The following is an 18,573-nucleotide window of genomic DNA, read 5'->3' as shown; positions in this document are numbered from 1 at the left end:
GGCCGTTCCGAATAGAAGAAAAAGGCTCCATGGTTGCTATCTTCAAGTCCTCACAGTATCGCCAGTGCGTTCGGAGGACTGGCAACGCCGCCAGGGACATTCAACACCTCGCTGGTGAACATAAAGGTCCACCTCTGTTCTTTGGCACACTGTCTCGACAGTTCTTCCAGATCGAACAGTTCGCCAATCGGCAAACCAAATCCTGATAGGATGGTTTCGTGCATGCGCATCTCCATCTCGCCGAGACCGCCTCCTATAAAGGTGTGTTGGTAAGCGAATGATCCAATCTCATCAGGCCATATTGACAGCAGACGAGCCTGTCTTTGAACGAAATCAGGAAATGGGAAGGATGAACTGACTCCAGACTTCAAACCCAGGTGAGTCCGCCGCTACACAGGAGAATTGGGTATCCCATAGCCATTCTAAAGATTCCAGAGACCCTTTAAGCCCCGGATAGGTCATCTCCTGGCCTTCCATCTTGGCGTTGAGCTCAGCTTCGGATAAGCTCTCGTAGCGATGTACGAACCCGGTGCGTAGAAGCAAAATATCGCCGGGCTGGAAGGTGATGTTGCACTTGCGGGCGATTTCCTGTATTGTGGAGACTGGAATGGCCGTAGCTGACCACGGATCATAGGGTTCTGCGCTGGTCTTTGCATATTCGACGTAGTCAATCAGGACGCCACGGCCGACGATGCCGCGTTTCGCCCATTCTGAAGACCATTAGGGGATTGCTGATGGACAACGAAGAGCGCAAGCTAGGAGAGCAAGCCGTCGCCACAAGACGTGACCAGGCGGAGGATGGAACCAGTATATCAAACGAACCTTGAATGCCGTTGCGCTGGCTTCGTCCTGACTTGAGCTCCGCTTGGGTGAAACCGTTGTAGAACCGTCCATCGGGGAACGCCCAGTGTCGAAACCCGTCCCATTGCGAGCTTGTTTGGGTATTGAATTCGAGGCGGTCGTCCTAGCACAAGACCATGGGTGTCACCAGACTGCCAGCATATCGAGGGGCTATTCGGAGGGCGTGCCATGGTAGGAGCCAGACAGGGGGCTGGCTGCTGCAGTGGTCTGCGCATCATGGACTTGGTATTCTTACATTGCAATTCTCGGCGATGGAGAAGATTTCGTGTTTCAGTTTGGTACGGTAGAATGGAGGGACGTGCATCTCCCCCATACTCCAGTTGAGGCCTATGGACCTGCCGGTTTTCACTTCAGCCGCAGCTTTCTTGATACACTCTGGAGTCAGGCGGTTGAGGCAGCCCAGCTGGTCATCTGCACCCCAGACGCCCCATGCAGAATGCGGTGGGTGGTCAGGGTGAAGTGGGAGGTCTTTGAACGGGACATGCTTCGGTGTCACTGTGTTGGATACCATCTTCAAAGCTCTACCCGTTGTGTCTTTGGGTTTGGCGACTCCTGGCTCTCAAGACGAAGGCTGAGGTTGAGGAACGCTCTGGGTCCATCAGGTTTTGCATCCCCCACAAGGACCCAAAAGGGGACGACGAAGAAACCACTTAGTCATAAGAGGGACTCATCGGCGTTGCCCGAAACCGCAAGTCGGACTGAGTCTTTGAGTACTTGATGAAATACGTGTCATGATGTTATCCCATCAACCCATCTCCTCTCTGATTGACCTGCAATCACTGTCTCCATGGCAAAAAGGCAAAGGGTGGTAAGTTTGTGTTGTTCTTCGCGCTGGGCCTTCGTGACTTGATCCGAGAGGTCCGAGGGTGCAGGAAGCAAATCGATGGTAGACATCATCTGTTGATGAGGTTGTGAATAAGACTGCGTATGGCAAGGAAGCTGATGAATGATGATCAGATCATGATTGCTGAGCAGCTACAAGACCTGAGTGTGTGCAGTGCAGCAGAAAGTAGCAGAAGTGGTAACAACGTCCGTTTCGCAGCTGCAACCATTAATTTCTGTCTCTACTTTCCACTTCAGCCTTCGGCCTTCATACTCGATTGCTGTCTTGTTGCAAAGAATCACTCACTTCTCCCACTGCCTTCGTCAATTGCATGCCTCACTATCGCTTAGGAGCCTTCAAAGTTTCTGGGAGGCGGCCCAACTGTCCCCTCGATGAGACTTCCACACCCTCATACCCTCCAGCTCCTCTGCCACAGCGACCCTCACCACCCTCACCACCCTCACCACCCTCCGAGCACCCTTTTCTCTGTCACTCCTCCAAGAGTTTGCTATCATTCACGGGACTGATATCGGCCCAATCTCTGACCCTGAATGCAACATCAACGCCCGGTGCGGGATCTAGACTCCCCGATATACGTGGTTATTGCTTTTCAGCCGGACGCAGGCCCCTACAAGTCGGGCGCAACTGAGATGTCTCAGAGAACAAACGGCAAAGCCTGCAGCAAGGCGGGATGGTCGGACGTGGCCTTCGCAAATAGAAACAGACCTCCATTCCGTCAGGCTTACTTCGGCCTGATGGGAATCATCGCTCAAGGCTGAATCTCGCCGAATCGTCCAAGTCAAGGCGTCACTCCAGACAAGGGGTCGGTCCACCGAACTCTGCCACGATTCTCACCACGCATCAAGACCAGCGGGAGCTTCTTCAGAGCGTGTAACATTGGTGGCCCTGTATTGGATCCTACTGGTCCAGCTGGCCGCTTGAACACTGGAAAAGCAGTCTCTTCTTTGTTCGCTGCCAGAACCTTGGTTGAAGCATTTTAACAATGTTATAGGCCAGTCATGCAAGATCTCATCCTTCTACCCAAGGATTGCATATGCGAGCATGAGGCGAGTCCGATGCAGCACCTCAATGTCCGAAGGAATGCTAGTCAGTATCGGCTAGCCATGCCGCAGGGGAAATGGCACCCTGGTCCACTCTTAGTCCCTCGCCGTTATAGGACTACTCAGACTCAATCACGCTTTCGCTGCCTCCCCGGGACCGGCCTTGAACGGCTTCAAAGCTACCGTGAGCACAACCAGACTAGCATGGCCGATGACCGCAAGTTCTGGACCGCTGAAAGAAGAGAAAGACAAAGCTCGTAACCATGACCGTCTTGCACCAAGCGGTTCTTGTCAAACACCACACCACCATATACATGTAGTAGGCATATTCTTGGCCTGCTGACACATTTTGTCCCTCAAGTTACCGAGAATTTAGCGATTTACTGACCGAAGCCGACTGAGGGAAGAAGACAAGGCAACCGTGGTCACATGACTGGCCACAAACGATGAGGCTAGGGAGAAAGGGAGAAGTAGCGCGGCCATTTTCTGCCTGACGCCATCCCTGTGTTTCCATGTTCAAAAGCCAACGATCCTTTTCAGCCTCAAAGATTTCCTTGTCCAGTGTGACCTGCACGATTCTCATGCATGCCTGGCTTGACAATTAGCCCTCATTACTAAACATGTGTCCGATGTCAACTTGGCGGTCAGTGCCCAAATCATGATGCTATCTCCATGTCCATACAAGCACCGATTTGGACAGGTATGAGGCTCTGCGAGGAGTACAATGGAGCTCCTCTTCATTCCTACTTGCGGCAGGCCTTCCCCTTGACATGCTTCACATCCATGCCTCTTGGTGTTTTTCATTGTTCCTTGTGATCATACAGTTAATGTCAGCCTCACCAGTCCCTGGCCTTAACGCTCTCTACAGTTCTTAAAGTCCTCCGTTTCTGCCCATCGTTTTTTACGTTTTTTACGCATTGAAAGACCCCATGAACTTGCCAAGTGCCTTTCATCTCTTTATCACATCTCCTCAAGGTTGTCATCGGCGGGTATGTTCGTTGATTTACCCTTCGACATCATTCATCATCTGGCTCGACGGCTTGACATACGGTCTCACGACAGCCTTGGAAGGACATGTTGGGCTCTGTATGAACATCTCTGCGATGAGGGCACTGCCAAAAAGTGCCTGCTGGTGATGGAATACAGCTCGTATGCTCTGACATAAGCTGACGATGATCAGGCAAGCGCTCCGTATTCAGCATTGGTCCAATCCGCACTGTCAAACCCAGAGGCCAGTTCCCGTGTCACACTTGGTCGGTGTAACGATTGTGCCCATGCCCTCCAAACAGCTTCACCATACTCTGCATGCATCCTAGGATATGCAACCAGTTTTGCCTACCATGAGGGGATCCTGTCCTACTCGACCTGTTCTAGCCTTCGGATTCTCGATCTCAATGACGGCCGAAAAACCGAAAAAGTGTTCAGCAACGCAGTGTTCTGCAATGCCATCATCGGAAGCTCGGACGGTGGTGAGGATATGTACGTCGAGTCTCTTGTGTCTCTCCAAGTTCAAGGGTACGCTTGTGATATAGTGGTGCTTCTCTGCGATTTTGGTATCCACGGCCACTATCTCTGTGCTGTCAATATTTCAGACGCCTTCGGGCCCCGGCAGCAACCCTCCGACTACAACTGCCACCCTCGTGTCTTGCTTTGCACTCGCCTGTGGTCCACCAACAAGCTCTTCGTCAGGCACAACCGTAGATTTCTGGTTCTGGGCACCCACTCTGCCCTAGGCAATCATGATCACCATGAGTGGTTGCTACATCGGTATGATCTGGAAACCGCAAGACCGGTCGCCAAGGAGCCGTTGCAGCTGCGCAACTTCTGTGGCTCCGAGATGGGGTCTACGGTATGCTTCACTATCTATCAAGACAACTTCTATGCCTTGACAAACCAGACCAGCTACGAAAGTGAGGAAGTGGACTGGACGAGCTACTACCATTTCATTCACTTTCCTCTCGATGATCCACTTCCGGACCTGAAAGTACGGGCAATCTGGAGGAGGCAGCATCTCGAAGGTCCAATCAATGACTCCTGGACAGATCTGGGGTTCCAAATTGATCATGGTAGTGGTGAGTTGCTTATAGTGGAATGCAGAAAGGAGTGGTTAGCTGGGGGCAGTCGATCCGTAAGGACCTATTACACCCAACCCTTCGAACGGGCTTTACATGGCGACTTACACAATGGTCACCGACACCCACCCGGCGATCCCCTAGGCCGTACACTGGATGCGAAGAACAACAGCAGATGGGAGGAATCAAGACCTCGCCTTGATAGATTCGTCCACACCGAGATTCAAGAGAGCGACGATCGCGGTGTGAAGGAATACATTCGAGCGAAGACCAAGTGGAATGGGTACCACTTCAACGCCCAAGCGTTCGTCGACCTCGTGACGGATGAAGTGAGCGTGGAAGGCGAGTGGCGACCTAAAGAGCGCATCAAGCTTCGAGTGGCCAGTAGGCATGAACTTAGTCCTCTAGTCTCGGAGGACGATCACATGAATGGGTCATCATTCCTTCTACGACCTCCCAGCCTAGACAAAGAGGGCGAGGTAATGCCAGACGGCGAAGAAGCATTCAGTCCTACCAAAGTATCGTTATGGCCGCCCGACGATGCGCCTCCAGAGCTTCATGATATGCTCTGTCCGGGCGGCAGAGGAGGTGAAGTCAAGGCCATCTTGGGCGATCAAGGTATGGTCTACACCGCTGGTCCAGCTCGCGAGCCTGGCTCTCGTGAGCGGGCGCTCATCTTTGTCAGCTTTGATCCAACATTCGGTTTCGAGGGCATGAAACGTCTTGACGGAAGCCTCGCCATCCCAAAGCAGAGGGATCTCCAATCGGACGCCGTAAGAAAGAGGAAGAATGTTGGTGAACGAGGGGAGCCAGCTGACGCCTGCCCTGGCAATGAAGATACATCTCCAACTCGTGGTTCGTATAGCAAGAGAGTCCGAAAAAGTCGAGATAGGTATACTCCGTCTCAGTCAGAGTATATGGGGGAACAAGCGGGAAGCCACAATATCGCACGTCGAGACTACGACAACGACAAGAAGGCTGAATATCTTGACGGAACAGCCGGGCAGGCTGCTGCAAGCGATGAGCCGTTCAGACCAACGGACGTATCAGGCAAGCAAGCAGATCGTCTCGGCAAACAGACAGAAAGCTTCGGAGAACATACATCGAAGCCAAACTACCAAACCAATGTCCCTCATGCTCCGCGACAGGATCCATTGATTCAAGTCCACGCCACGGCGTCTCCTACAACATACCCTTTGAGGTCCAACGAGTCGTCTCTCCCGTCTAGCAAGCCACTCGAGACCTGGCGTGAAAGGGCCGCCTATACGACTATCCGACAAGGCTTTTGGTTACGTTGAGCAGGGAGAATGGACAGCGACAATCATAACTATCGGGTCCAAGGCCCTGTTGGCTTGGAAAAGGAGGCGAGCATGAAAGACGACCGCCCTGAGGGCATGGGGGAGAGCAAGACAGAAAAGAAATGCGGGAGAGCCATCAGGCCCAGCGGCTACCTGAGGGAAGTTTTGTCTGCAAGGTTCCACGTATTAGGTTTCAATTCTTTGATTGCGAATTCCTGAGTCTCTTCTTGCGGTCTAGAGAAACAAGTAGCCAACCAGCCAACCAGCCAACCAGCCAACCAGCCAACCAGCCAACCAACAATAGCAAGTCACCTCAGTACCTAAACGACCTGGCCTGACATGTCCCGTCCCATCATGCTCTGATGAGAAAAACATGACCTAAACCAGGTAGAGTTGTGGATGAGGACAAATGGGCAACTCCAGCCTGACCGTGACAGAACCTGATCTGAATTCAGCTTTTCTAAGCTGCATCGAGGCGCCGTGCAGCGCACATAACGCTGAATGTCCAGGGTAGGCTGTGCGAGAGCGACAGGAGCCGCCGCTCCAGCCCTGACTCCTGCAATGAAAAGCAAGTAATAAAAGGAAGAGAGCGCCGCATGGCGACGCCGAGAGACTCTGTGATCCAAGTGGGATATGGACCGATTAGGAGAATGCGTTCTGTAACATAGCATGTCAGGGCAGAGCAAGCCACAGGATGAAAAGGAGCATAGAAGAGTCGACAAGGGCTGGCCTGAGTGTGTTTTCAGTATCTCTTGAATTTTCGAGGCCAGCCATCCTGCGCCCTCTTTCATGGACCACACGACTTGCCATTGATGTGGAAAGACAGCGACTGCGAACAAGGGATGTCGTAGGATTGGAGAACTTTCCACGACAAGTTCACCATTGGTTTTATTGACCAGCTGTACATGGTGTATGCCTCATGCAGTCGCGTGAGTGCCACCTAATTCAGACGCACGTAATTGCCTGGATACAGTATTCATTAGCCATTGACCAGAAATCATGCATGTCGACTGAAGTCATAACTCACCAGGAAATTGCCCTTCCTTCCCATTCAGCCGGCCGATCCACCATTCATTCTCGTTCTGAGTGCGCGACACAATCTCAATGACGTCTCCGGTCATGAAGCTCAAGTCTCCTTCGGCTTGTGCTTCATAGTCGTACAGCGCGGTGACAGTCTCGGCGGCAGGGACACCGCTCAGACGACTTGGTTTCGGCTTTGGTGGCGGTGGCTTGAACTTTGCTGCGCTCGAGGAGCCTAGTGCGGGACTCGTGGGCACACTACTCGCCGAGCCTGTGGGAGAGTATGGAGGAGGAGGATGGGACTGGCCGTCTTCCAAGTTGCTCGTTCGCCGGCTTGCAAAGGACGATCTGCCCGCTTCGGCTTCTTTTGCCTTTGCACCGAACCCGTACTTGGATATTCCGTGACCCGCCTTCACGCCGCCGGTGGCCTTGAAGTGAACAATGGTCAAAGCCTCGGCCCTTTCCCGCACGTCTCCTCGCTTCATCTCAAAGGCTTCTTCAATGTCCAGGTTGAGGTTGAAGTAGCCGATGTTGATGGCTTGCATCTTTTCATGCAGCGTGTAGAAAAGGTTCAATTGCATGTAGTAGAACGACTGGAACAGCGGTCGGATGAAGTCGGCCTCCAGCGCAAACAGTTTGGGGAGTTCGTCCTTGAGGAGATTGTTGAAGTGTTCGTAGTCCTGAGTGGCTTGCTCCACGTCATTTTCGGCCTTGTACAGCGCCTTTTCGTCCTTCAATGTCTTTTCTTTCTTGTCCTGGAGCTTCTTCAAGGTGGCTCGGTGACGATCATAGTCCAACTGTTTGTGTTGGCGCTTCACCGCAACCTTCCGGATCACTTTGATGACCTCGAGCAATTGGTCTGCCGGGGCGATCACTCGTTGTTCGATCATCTCCAGTTCCGGTTGTAATGTGGCCTGCAGGTCGCGCACAATTGATTCGTATTCCTCGCATGCTCGAATACCTTCCGGGTTGCCCTCGGGTATCAACGAGTTGGGATCAGAGACACGGCCTGATATGGGCTTGTAGATTTCTTGGATCGCCTTGGAGAATTCGATCTGGTGGTTCAGCATGCCTTGAATAAGTCTCGTCAGCTTTCATGGTCCAATGTCGCGAGGAGGACAGGAGCTATACCATTGATTGCGTCAAAGTATTTCCTTGACTCCTCATGCAGCTTCTTGGTCTCTTTCTCCAGCTCGGCAAACCGCCGTTCCGCATCAATGTATACGGCATCTTTGGTGTTCTCGCCGATGTTAAAGCGCTGTTTGAACTGCTGCGGCGCGCGAGTTAAACTCTTGGTCACACCTTTGAGACTCATGCTGCGTTGTCGTTGTCGTTGTCGTTGTCCTGCGCTTCTGCTGCTGGTGACTAAGAGAACTCTTGTGCTCCGTCGGAGAGAGTGGAAGGGCCGGAAAGAAGTTCAAAGATCGGTAGAGGCGTCAAATCTGGATGATGGCACCACTCCCCAATGAAGATCCGAGGATCCCGTGTCTCTAGACGCTAAGCTGCCGAATACGTGAAGCGCACGTCGGTCGCAAGCGATGGAGGGGATGTTGGGTATGGAGAAGGTGTGCGCAGGCTTATTAAGATCGGCCCACGAGAGAGACTCGGAGAAGGTGACGCAGGACACCTAAGCTCGGACTGTCTGTCAGCTCCGATACAGTGCGGTGCAGTTTAGTTCAGGGCTGTGCGGAAGACAACAGACTTGGCCGTAGAGGTCCAAGGCTCGGCGAGAGTCTTTGTGAAGTCTGATGTCTAGGCTACCAATTGACGGAAATTGGAGAGGTAATATACGTACCCAATGTGGCTTGCGAGTATTGTGGTCGATGACAGCAGGATCAAAGTTGGAGTGGGATGCAGTGCAGTGGACAGTGTCAGTGGGAGGGAGCAGCATAACTCTACTGTGCCGTACTAGTCAAATAGTACTGCACAGTGTAGCGTGGTCTATGCACAATTTGCTGGTGCCTGCAGTCTGTTGACCGTTAAAGCAGCAACTGCTATTTCGTGATCCTCAGGCCTCAGCATTCGACCGATTCAAAATGCCGCTTCGGCCGAAATCTAATCAAATCAGATCAAGAATTCTGCTTGATGACCACCACTGGCACTGCACTGCAGCTCGACAATATATCAACTCTTCCAACTACCGGCCCATCCTTCTCATCCACGAACCTGACTATTATCACTTCTTGACTCTCCTGTTGTTGACCACCTCACAACTATAGTCAGCCGGTCTGACATATCGCGAATATGTCCGGACCAGCCTCATCCGTCATGAGGCAGGCCTCACGAACCTGCGCTCGTCGCCTGTCCTCCGCCACCAATACCATGCTATCAGCATCACATTCACGACCTACATCCATCGCCACCTCACGTTTCATCAACCATCGCAACTATGTCTCGGAATCGAAGCCTTCCTCAGCGCAAGTCACCGATGTCCAGTCTGCCATCAAGGCCGACCAGAAGAAGTTCATGGAAGAGAGTGGCAATCTCCCATCGCAGGTGAAGATGCCCGGTGCACAAATGACTGCCGATGCAATGATGAGTCCTCAGGCCGGTATCCTCAAACAGGCCACTGTCATGGATCAGGGTAGCCGCCCGATCTACCTCGACGCACAGGCAACTACCCCTGTGGATCCCCGAGTGCTCGACGCAATGCTTCCATTCTTGACTGGCTTATACGGCAATCCTCATTCGCGGACGCATGCATACGGCTGGGAAAGTGAGAAGGCCGTTGAAGAAGCCAGAGAACATATTGCAAAATTAATTGGAGCCGATCCGAAGGAGATCATCTTCACGTCTGGTGCGACTGAGAGTAACAACATGAGTATCAAAGGTGTGGCCCGGTTCTTTGGTAGATCGGGCAAAAAGAGACATATCATCACGAGTCAGACCGAGCACAAATGTGTTCTGGACAGTTGCCGACATCTCCAAGACGAAGGCTTTGACGTGACTTACCTGCCAGTCCAATCTAACGGCCTCATTGACCTCAAACAGCTCGAGGCGGCTATCAGGCCCGATACTGCTCTGGTCAGTATCATGACCGTCAACAACGAGATAGGAGTCATCCAGCCCGTCAAGGAGATCGGACAGATGTGCCGGTCCAAGAAAATCTACTTCCACACCGACGCGGCACAAGCAGTTGGCAAGATTCCGATCGATGTGAACGAGTGGAATGTGGATTTGATGTCAATCTCCAGTCATAAGATCTACGGTCCAAAGGGTATCGGTGCCTGCTATGTCAGAAGACGACCTCGTGTCAGGCTCGACCCTATCATCAGTGGGGGTGGGCAAGAAAGGGGCCTTCGAAGTGGTACTCTCGCACCTTTCCTTGTCGTTGGCTTTGGCGAGGCTTGTCGTATTGCGAAAGAAGAGATGGAGGTAAGTTCGACCACCTTGCTACTTGGTTTCCAATGTTCGGGTTGGTTTCACTGAAGCCTGCTGACTGTATTTTCTCAGTATGATTCCAAGCGGATTCACGCCCTCTCCAAACGCCTGCTCGACGGCTTACTGGCCATGGAGCATACGTCTCAGAACGGCGATCCAGAACGACACTATCCTGGGTGCGTCAATGTTTCGTTTGCCTATGTTGAGGGAGAATCTCTCTTGATGGCTCTGAAGGATATTGCTCTGTCGTCGGGTAGTGCTTGCACTTCTGCATCCCTGGAGCCAAGTTATGTTCTACGAGCACTTGGCAACAGCGACGAGAGCGCGCATAGTAGCATCCGGTTCGGCATTGGACGATTCACCACCACCAGTGAAATCGACTATGTCTTGAACGCTGTGCGCGAGCGCGTAACTTTCTTGCGAGAGTTGAGCCCTCTTTGGGAACTGGTTCAGGAGGGCGTCGACTTGAACACGATCGAATGGAGCCAACACTAGCCAAATGATGCGTTTCAATCACGAGTACACTTGTACATTATCTGCTTTGGGCTTGTCTAGCACATTTCGACCACTTTCATTATCAGGTGTGCCGCCGAAGGAACCATGTCTGGGGTCAGGAACTGCTTGCGATTCCCATACATGATGGGTTTTGCCGGCGCTACAAATGCATCATCCTGGCAGGATCTTTATATCCATAGCCTCGAATCATATTTTTGATACCCCGACCTTGTTTCGTTGCTTCCCACGCATCGGCGGCGTGCTCAAAGTCAAATATGTTTGAGATGAGGCTCTTGAGCGGGATGGTGCCAGCCTCTAGCACATCCATGGCCACCCCGAAGTCTCCGGTGTTGTAGCGGAAGGCTCCATGCATGTGCAATTCCTTCTCGCTCATGGTGAGGATAGGAAAATTGACCACCGGTTTACCCAGCCCAGTCTGTACACAGGAACCGCCCGGCCGAAGAACATAGACCGCCATTGCAATTGAGCTTTCCGCCCCCGTGGCCTCGATCACGGCATCTGCCCCCAACCCCAACCCGTTCTCTCGAATCAGCCGCGCAGCATCTTCCTCGGCTGTCGCATCCAAGTCTGGTCTGAACGTGCTAGCCCTGTTGAAGTCCCTTGCGAAGTCTAGTTTCTCGTCTAACAAGTCGACAGCGATGATTCTCTTCGCACCAAACAGCCGAGCCACCGCACCACACAACAGGCCAATAGTGCCAGAGCCGAAGATGACCACGGTCTGGCCCGGTCGAACCCTAATCATGCGCACGGCGTGGGCTGCAACCGCCAGCGGCTCTGCAAGGACCCCTTCCTGCAAGCTGATGCCCGGGGGCAGTTTATAGCAGAAATCGGCCGGGATCTTGAAGTATTTGGACAAGCACCCCGAAGTGTCTGGTGGGCAGGCCGCAAACTTCATGTCCGGACAAAGATTGTACAGTCCTTCTTTGCACCTTGAACATGACCGACACGGCCGGCCTGGCTCAATGGCAACATTATCTCCTGGCCTCAAATGGCTGACGGCAGATCCGACGGCGTGGATGGTGCCTGATGCTTCGTGTCCCATCACCAAAGGGTGGGAGGCTGAAACATAGTTGCCGTTGACGCCGCCATGATTCCAGAAATGCACCTTTGGGGATGACTGTCAGTCTCTGCCGTTGGATATCCCAGCGAGTCCACTCACATCACTCCCGCACACGCCCACGAATTTGATCCGCACGATTGCATCTGTCGGCTCTGTGATTTCGGGCTCCGGTCTGTCCTCGATCTTTGCATTGCCAGGACCATATAGGCATACAGAGGGGTTCTTGGATTTTGTTAGTATTGGCTGGCGTCTGTATATGCAAACTGTTGCTCACCGAGGTTGCCATAGAGAGATCAGTGATGCGTCACGGAAGTTGGATGGATGCTTCGCACGGCTAAAGGACTTCTAACCAGGACCTTTGGGACGCGAAGCTTGTCGCCTCCGCGACCCGGACAGGTTGTTTTAACTTGTCATTCGGCCAGCGCATTTCAAGATTGATGCTTCAGCGAATCTGTTGGTGATTGTCACGTTTGTGATGCAGGGTCAATCTATCGGGCCTAGTTGCGCCGTGGATTTTGTCTGACAAAAAGCTCGTCAGAAAACCGGAATATGACTCCAAAGTCACCGCGAAACTGCTACCTCCTCCGCCGACTTCACTTGTGGGTTATTGTCTCTAGAACTGTGGAGACCACGAGGGGTTTCGTCAGACTGATCTATTTTGCCGGCGATCACGGGCAAAGTCTCGCCGATACTGAATACTCATCATTTCCCACTTCGGAGCGTCGTCTGTTTCTCTCTTTTCTCACCAGCACACCTTCATGTCTCGAGCAACGAGTGAAAAATGAGCAGCGACTCTCCTGAAAGCTCTGCGTCCGAGCATACAAGTTCTACAGTGTATGTTGTGACTCGTGAATGCACGGCGAGTTGTGGTTCCGAACAGTAACTGACAGTCTCTGCCAGATGTTTCCTCTGTCGACAACGGAAGACCAAATGTGATCGATCCCTTCCACGATGCGGGTTCTGTGTCAAAGCCAAGGTCGACTGCCGATATGTGGCACAGCCGAAAAAGCGCGGTCTTCGAGCTGGGTACGTGTCCGAGCTGGAGAATCGCCTAGGTGAGCAAGTGTCTGGGTTCTTTCGTGAAAGATATCTGCTAACGATGACCAGAGACTCTTGAGCAGGAGATGCAGCTACTCAAGGACCAGCAGCGAATTCCTTTGCCGGCAATATCTCAGACGCCAGTTGCTCCGGTCGCAACGCCCACAGTAATACCAGCCCCGACACCACAGCAAGTGATCCCATCCCCCGCTCAGAACTCAATCTTCGACACTCCCAGGAGTTCGAGCAGTCACCAAGCCACCCCCAGACGGATACAAACAGAGTCGGATGCTGCGGTGGCAGACCTGATGACACTACCACATGCGTATATCTACACCCTAGCCGACCTGTGGTTCAAAGAGTCTCAACCATGGGTACCTATTCTTACTCGGAATCAGATCCAAAATGCGCTGGGAAGCCTACCATCACCTTTGACACATATTGACGATGTGGTACTGAAAGCGGTGTTGGCGCTTCAGATCAAACACTCCAGTCAGGCGATCTGTTTGGGTTATCATGGACGACTGCGGCTGTCGGAGCACCTTCGATCACAAGTAATCAATGAAGCTTTCTCGAAGCCGTCTCTGAGCTCTCTGCAAGCGCTCTTGGTCATGGCGATTTTCGACTATGGCGCAGACAACATCCCTAGCACATTCAGCTTATTGTCGGTTTGCCGCCGCATGTGCGAGAACATTGGCCTCTTCCGCAAACTATTGAACCAGATGGAAATCGAGAATCCCGCCAAGATAGGTCCACCTGCGATCATAAGCAACTTTGGAGACGAGCTCGCAATCCATCTGACATGGGCGACTCTGGCCCTCGATGCTGCCACGACACTCGGGATCACCTGGCGAGATGTATCAGCCGCACTGGTGGACCACTTGTCCAGTGTGGCCTACGTCAGCTCGCCCGACCTCAAGGACAGTTATCGCAGCCACGTCCATTTGGCGGCGATTGGATTGCAACCTCTGCATACGTTCGTCCACGAGCACGCGCGGGGCAGGTATGACCACTCACCGGCAAATGCGCTTGAGGTGTGCGATGAGATCTATCACAATCTGATGAGCTACGTCCGATCACAGCCAAGTTCGAGTTACACTTTGCTGGCGGACGGGCTGGTCGACTTTGATCCTTATCTGATGCAGACCAGCCTGGTGGCCCACGCGGGGGTGATCATCCTGTATCAACGACTGGTGGAATTCGATGAGAGTTCGCTCCAGAAGGTGCCGGTGCAACGATGTCTACAAGGATGCGAGGACCTGGTGCTGACCATCCAGAGCATCAGCGACGCGGACTGTGAGCTGAGCACACCGGTGATGGCGAGCATGTTATTCGTGGCGGCTCGGTTCAAGTTGATCATGTACCGCCGGCTGCACCGCCCGCGGGAGCCCATGTTCGACTCGCTCATGCATGGCATCAACATGAACGGGCGTCGATGGGAGGTGGCCCGGCGGTTGGACATTGTGCTCCGGGCGGCCATTGTCGAGGTGGACGGTCATAGCAGTTCGGCTTTGCCGGAAGACTTTTGGAATGTGAAGAAGAGCCACTTGGACATTTCAGAGGAATTGAAAGGGTGGGTCGACGGGTACAAACACTCGTTGTATGTCGGGGCGTTGAATGGGCCGTATGCGTGATCGATCCATGATCAGGCTGTGAGTTAAAGGGGGCTCGTTGTCACCTGTTGTTTGTTAGACAGCGTCACTGATTAGGAGATTGGATCTTGGAGAGCTATGCCGTTGTCGGTGTTTATCTAAAGGATTTGTATCCCCGATATCGGCCAGTGATGAGTCTGAACCAATTTCTGCCACGCTGCCACTTTTATACGCGTTAATATCATTTGGATAGCTACGTATAATTCATCCTTGCGATCGATGAACGACGAGGCAGTCGGACGCTCGTGAGTCATGGCATTACAGAGTACGCAGCATCGGGTATAGGTTACCAGGCACTATGAAAAATACCTCGGTCACAACTCGTACTGGATATTAGGTAGTGCGGGGTGAACACCGCCGCACCGCCGCACCCGCTGTATGCAGGTGTCCACTGATCCCTCCGGAAGAGGGCGGATTCAGTCAATACGGCATTGATACGGCATCATTACCGGCCAAAGGTTGCGCTCATTTTCATTATTACCGTATTATTCACCCATTGCGCCCTGCGCCTCATGTTTGCCTCCGAGTCTGCAAGGTAACATCATCGTCAGCATCATCGTTCGTCACAATATCAATGTCGGCTGAATGATATACAACATCTGAGATGGCCTGCTGTCATAAAATCACATCCTCCATCGATCGATCGCATCTCACCACAAGAAAGCCTAGCACTCCGAGCATGACCAGTACCGGCTACCTAAGGTACTCTCTGACCCGGACAGACCCGCGCCGGTTCAGATGGCCGAGATTTCCATGTTTCCATTATTTCTGCACAGCCGGCGGACGGTTCAGGTCGAACAGACTCAGAATAGATTACTTTTTCCCTCCACACCATCCTTCCATCCCGACCCAACCTCTTCAACCTCAGTCCTCCCTGGTGACCTGTTCCCTAATGACCTGCTGACCAATATCGATCCATTCCTTTCTCTCGGGTCCTTATATCCTCATCACTAGCCTGCCGTCTCCGGTAGCCACTCTTTTCTTGGTCCAACGACTTCGTCCATCGCCAGGCCTCAACTGTCTGTCCATCTTACATTAAACGATCGCATTGGCTGAAGTGACACCGTGGACTGTCAGTCTGCATACAGCCTCAGCCTTGCGACAAGAGACTGTCGCCCCCTCTCCCAAAGCGCCGCCTTCTCTTTCGTCCTTCGCCCATCATGATTCCTCCCATCCCGCGACCAGAAGACTATGGAGTCTCTCCGGACAGAGGATTCCTCCCGTCGCAGAATCCTCTCCAATGTCTCCCACATCAAGTCTATGATCGGTGGGAGCGCATCATGAACAATTTTCAGTCGTTGCTGTTGTCCAAGAGACTGCGCACCGTTATAGACAAACTACCCGTCATCCCCGCCGTCCACCTGGAGACCGAGGCTGAGTGGCGGAGAGCATATTCCATGCTGACCTTCATGGCCCATGGCTACATCTGGGGCGGGGAGAAGCCGTCAGAAGTGAGTTGGCGCCACATAACAGAACGCCCCGTTGACGTGAGCTGATCGTTTGTCAGAGATTACCTCCGCCAATAACATACCCTCTCCTGCAAGTCTGCGAACACCTCGAACTCCCTCCGGTGGCCACATACGCCGGCCTGTGTTTATGGAACTTCAAACCACTCTTTCAATCCCAGGGCCTCGTTCTCGAAAACCTTTCAGTAATTTCCACCTTCACCGGTTCGCTGGACGAACAATGGTTCTATTTAATAAGCGTCGCCATGGAAGCAAAAGGAGGACCTTGTATACCCATCATGTTGAAAGCGATTCAGGCGGCACGGAACCACGACGCCGAGATGGTCATCAAATGCTTACAATCATTTGCTCAGACGCTGGACGAGCTGGGCACGGAACTGGTGAGGATGTATGAGAATTGCGATCCTCATGTCTTTTACCACCGGATACGACCGTTTCTCGCGGGCAGCAGGAACATGAAGGATGCAGGGTTGCCGCACGGCGTGTTTTACGACGACGGGAGCAGCCGATCCACGTGGCGACAGTACGGCGGCGGCTCCAACGCGCAGAGCAGTATGATTCAGTTCTTCGACATTGTCCTCGGAGTGGAACATCGACCGACGGGGACCAAGAAAGACGAAACATCCGAGTCCGAAGCCGAGCCGGGAGCCGCGCCCAAGCCTCGACACAATTTCATCCATGAGATGAGACAGTACATGCCCGGTCCTCACCGACGGTTTCTACAGGCAGTCGAATCGGTGGCCAACATTCGCGATTTTGTGGAATCCCACAGATCCAACGGCCAACTCACCATCGCCTACGACGCATGTCTGGCCATGCTGCGGTCGTTGAGAGATAAACATATCCAGATGGTCTCGAGGTACATCATTGTCAAGAGCAGAGAATCTCGCAGTCTCAGCCGGACTCGGCGCGGGAGTAGTCCTGACCCGGTGCCCACGCGAGGGACGGGGATCGCTTCTATCCGATACGGCCGACCTGAGGACAAGGAAAGGGTTCCGAAAAAGAAGATGCGCGGTACAGGAGGAACCGCACTGATCCCATTTCTGAAACAGGCTCGAGATGAGACCGGCGAACCTGCCATTGATGACTGGGCACGCAAACTCCTCATGGGCGGCCGCCGCACTGAAGCCGATGCGGAAATCGCCTTCGAAAGCACGCTCACCGCGGCCGAGTTGGATGCCGATGAACCTCAGATCGTCGGTCTTGCTGGCGCTTGGGATATGGAAGATGCGGGCGGTGGACTCTGTGCTTATTGAAAACTTTCGCTTTTCGCACAGTTAAACTCGGTCGGTCTCGCGCCGCTGTGACTATAAAGAAGTCTCCGCGCCAGTGACCATAAAAGAAGCTCACTTCTTGGTTTTGTTAGCGATGCATATTTACCTTAATAGATGCCTAGGTCCGCAGCCTAGGGGAAAAGCCGGTTTCAGAACGGCCAAAACATTCCACTGGATCCCGTTGATGACAGTCTAAAAGCACAGCCATCGGTATTCCTTGTACCATTTCACTATACCTATTGCAATACCAATACCAGGATTTTGTTGTTTATTCTGTTACATTTCAGCCTCGTCACCTCCTGCTGCCCGCAGGTAGTATATAACTCGCCATACAGAAGGGCAACTGTCGCCGAAGGGGAGGGGGTCGGAAGACTAGTCACGTGATAGCCTTCCGCAGGACGCGAGAGTCACGTGAGACTCTGTGTCAGTCCAGTCCCGTGACGTAGTATGAGCTCTCACCAGTTTGGGGAATGAAGGGGTGGGGTCTGTTCATGTCGACGTCGGATTGTCTTTCGAATCTTCCTTTCCGCTAGACATATATTTCTTAAAGAGCTGGTCTTTCTCTCTCTCATCTCTATCTCTGTAAGAGACCTCGTTGCACCTCTGAAGGCCTGAAACATAGAAGCGAGAACGAGAACGAGAACGAGAACGAGAACGAGAACGAGAATTTAGAACGAGAAACATGCAAAATGGGACATAACCTGTTCAGAAAGGTATTCATCTGTCCATGAGAGGGAGGTCCAATGTGCGGCTTGTATCGAATTTGGGGCCTGCTCTTTTTCTTCCTTTTTGACCTTTTTGGTCTTCAGACTTGAGACTTGGAATTTCGCTTGAACGATGAGTTGTGGACCCTACGATCGAAAGGCTTGCTTTTCTTTTTTTTCTTGGGTATCTGCTTCGTCGAGTCACAGACTACATTGTCGACGGATGCTGAGAGGAGGTCACTGAGACCTCAAGCCAGGGACTGGGTTTTTTCTTCTCTTTCTTTTAGACACCTGTTGACGAACCTCTCTCTCTCTCTCTCTCTCTCTCTCTCTCTCTCTCTCTCTCT

General features: G+C 52.7%; 7 protein-coding genes across 7 annotated transcripts; 4 read left to right on the top strand and 3 right to left on the bottom strand.

The window, feature by feature from the left end:
- Positions 1–50: 50 nt before the first annotated feature.
- A1O1_06844 (uncharacterized protein) lies at positions 51–1,372 on the bottom strand (the record flags this gene model as incomplete). The annotated part of the gene is made up of 4 exons (XM_007727721.1): positions 51–250; positions 360–710; positions 823–964; positions 1,097–1,372. 4 exons carry the CDS (start codon positions 1,370–1,372, stop codon positions 51–53), a joined length of 969 nt encoding a protein of 322 aa, XP_007725911.1.
- Positions 1,373–4,222: 2,850 nt separating this feature from the next.
- On the top strand, positions 4,223–6,115 carry A1O1_06843 (uncharacterized protein; the record flags this gene model as incomplete). Its single annotated transcript, XM_007727720.1, has 1 exon — positions 4,223–6,115. The coding sequence occupies one exon, from the start codon at positions 4,223–4,225 to the stop codon at positions 6,113–6,115; it is 1,893 nt and encodes a 630-aa protein (XP_007725910.1).
- A 940-nt stretch (positions 6,116–7,055) lies between these two features.
- On the bottom strand, positions 7,056–8,450 carry A1O1_06842 (uncharacterized protein; the record flags this gene model as incomplete). Its single annotated transcript, XM_007727719.1, has 3 exons — positions 7,056–7,078; positions 7,143–8,207; positions 8,267–8,450. The coding sequence occupies 3 exons, from the start codon at positions 8,448–8,450 to the stop codon at positions 7,056–7,058; spliced, it is 1,272 nt and encodes a 423-aa protein (XP_007725909.1).
- Positions 8,451–9,379: 929 nt separating this feature from the next.
- On the top strand, positions 9,380–11,011 carry A1O1_06841 (cysteine desulfurase; the record flags this gene model as incomplete). Its single annotated transcript, XM_007727718.1, has 2 exons — positions 9,380–10,510; positions 10,589–11,011. 2 exons carry the CDS (start codon positions 9,380–9,382, stop codon positions 11,009–11,011), a joined length of 1,554 nt encoding a protein of 517 aa, XP_007725908.1.
- A 160-nt stretch (positions 11,012–11,171) lies between these two features.
- A1O1_06840 (L-iditol 2-dehydrogenase) lies at positions 11,172–12,378 on the bottom strand (the record flags this gene model as incomplete). The annotated part of the gene is made up of 3 exons (XM_007727717.1): positions 11,172–12,137; positions 12,192–12,314; positions 12,367–12,378. The coding sequence occupies 3 exons, from the start codon at positions 12,376–12,378 to the stop codon at positions 11,172–11,174; spliced, it is 1,101 nt and encodes a 366-aa protein (XP_007725907.1).
- A 703-nt stretch (positions 12,379–13,081) lies between these two features.
- Positions 13,082–14,764, top strand: A1O1_06839 (uncharacterized protein; the record flags this gene model as incomplete). Its single annotated transcript, XM_007727716.1, has 2 exons — positions 13,082–13,118; positions 13,200–14,764. The coding sequence occupies 2 exons, from the start codon at positions 13,082–13,084 to the stop codon at positions 14,762–14,764; spliced, it is 1,602 nt and encodes a 533-aa protein (XP_007725906.1).
- Positions 14,765–15,942: 1,178 nt separating this feature from the next.
- On the top strand, positions 15,943–17,504 carry A1O1_06838 (indoleamine 2,3-dioxygenase; the record flags this gene model as incomplete). Its single annotated transcript, XM_007727715.1, has 2 exons — positions 15,943–16,233; positions 16,290–17,504. The coding sequence occupies 2 exons, from the start codon at positions 15,943–15,945 to the stop codon at positions 17,502–17,504; spliced, it is 1,506 nt and encodes a 501-aa protein (XP_007725905.1).
- Between the last annotated feature and the right edge of the window lie 1,069 nt (positions 17,505–18,573).

Source organism: Capronia coronata, assembly GCF_000585585.1.
Source record: "Capronia coronata CBS 617.96 chromosome Unknown acBCG-supercont1.6, whole genome shotgun sequence".
Lineage (NCBI taxonomy): Eukaryota > Fungi > Ascomycota > Eurotiomycetes > Chaetothyriales > Herpotrichiellaceae > Capronia > Capronia coronata.
Note: the sequence above shows the minus strand (reverse complement) of the source record. Positions and strands in the feature narration are given on the sequence as shown.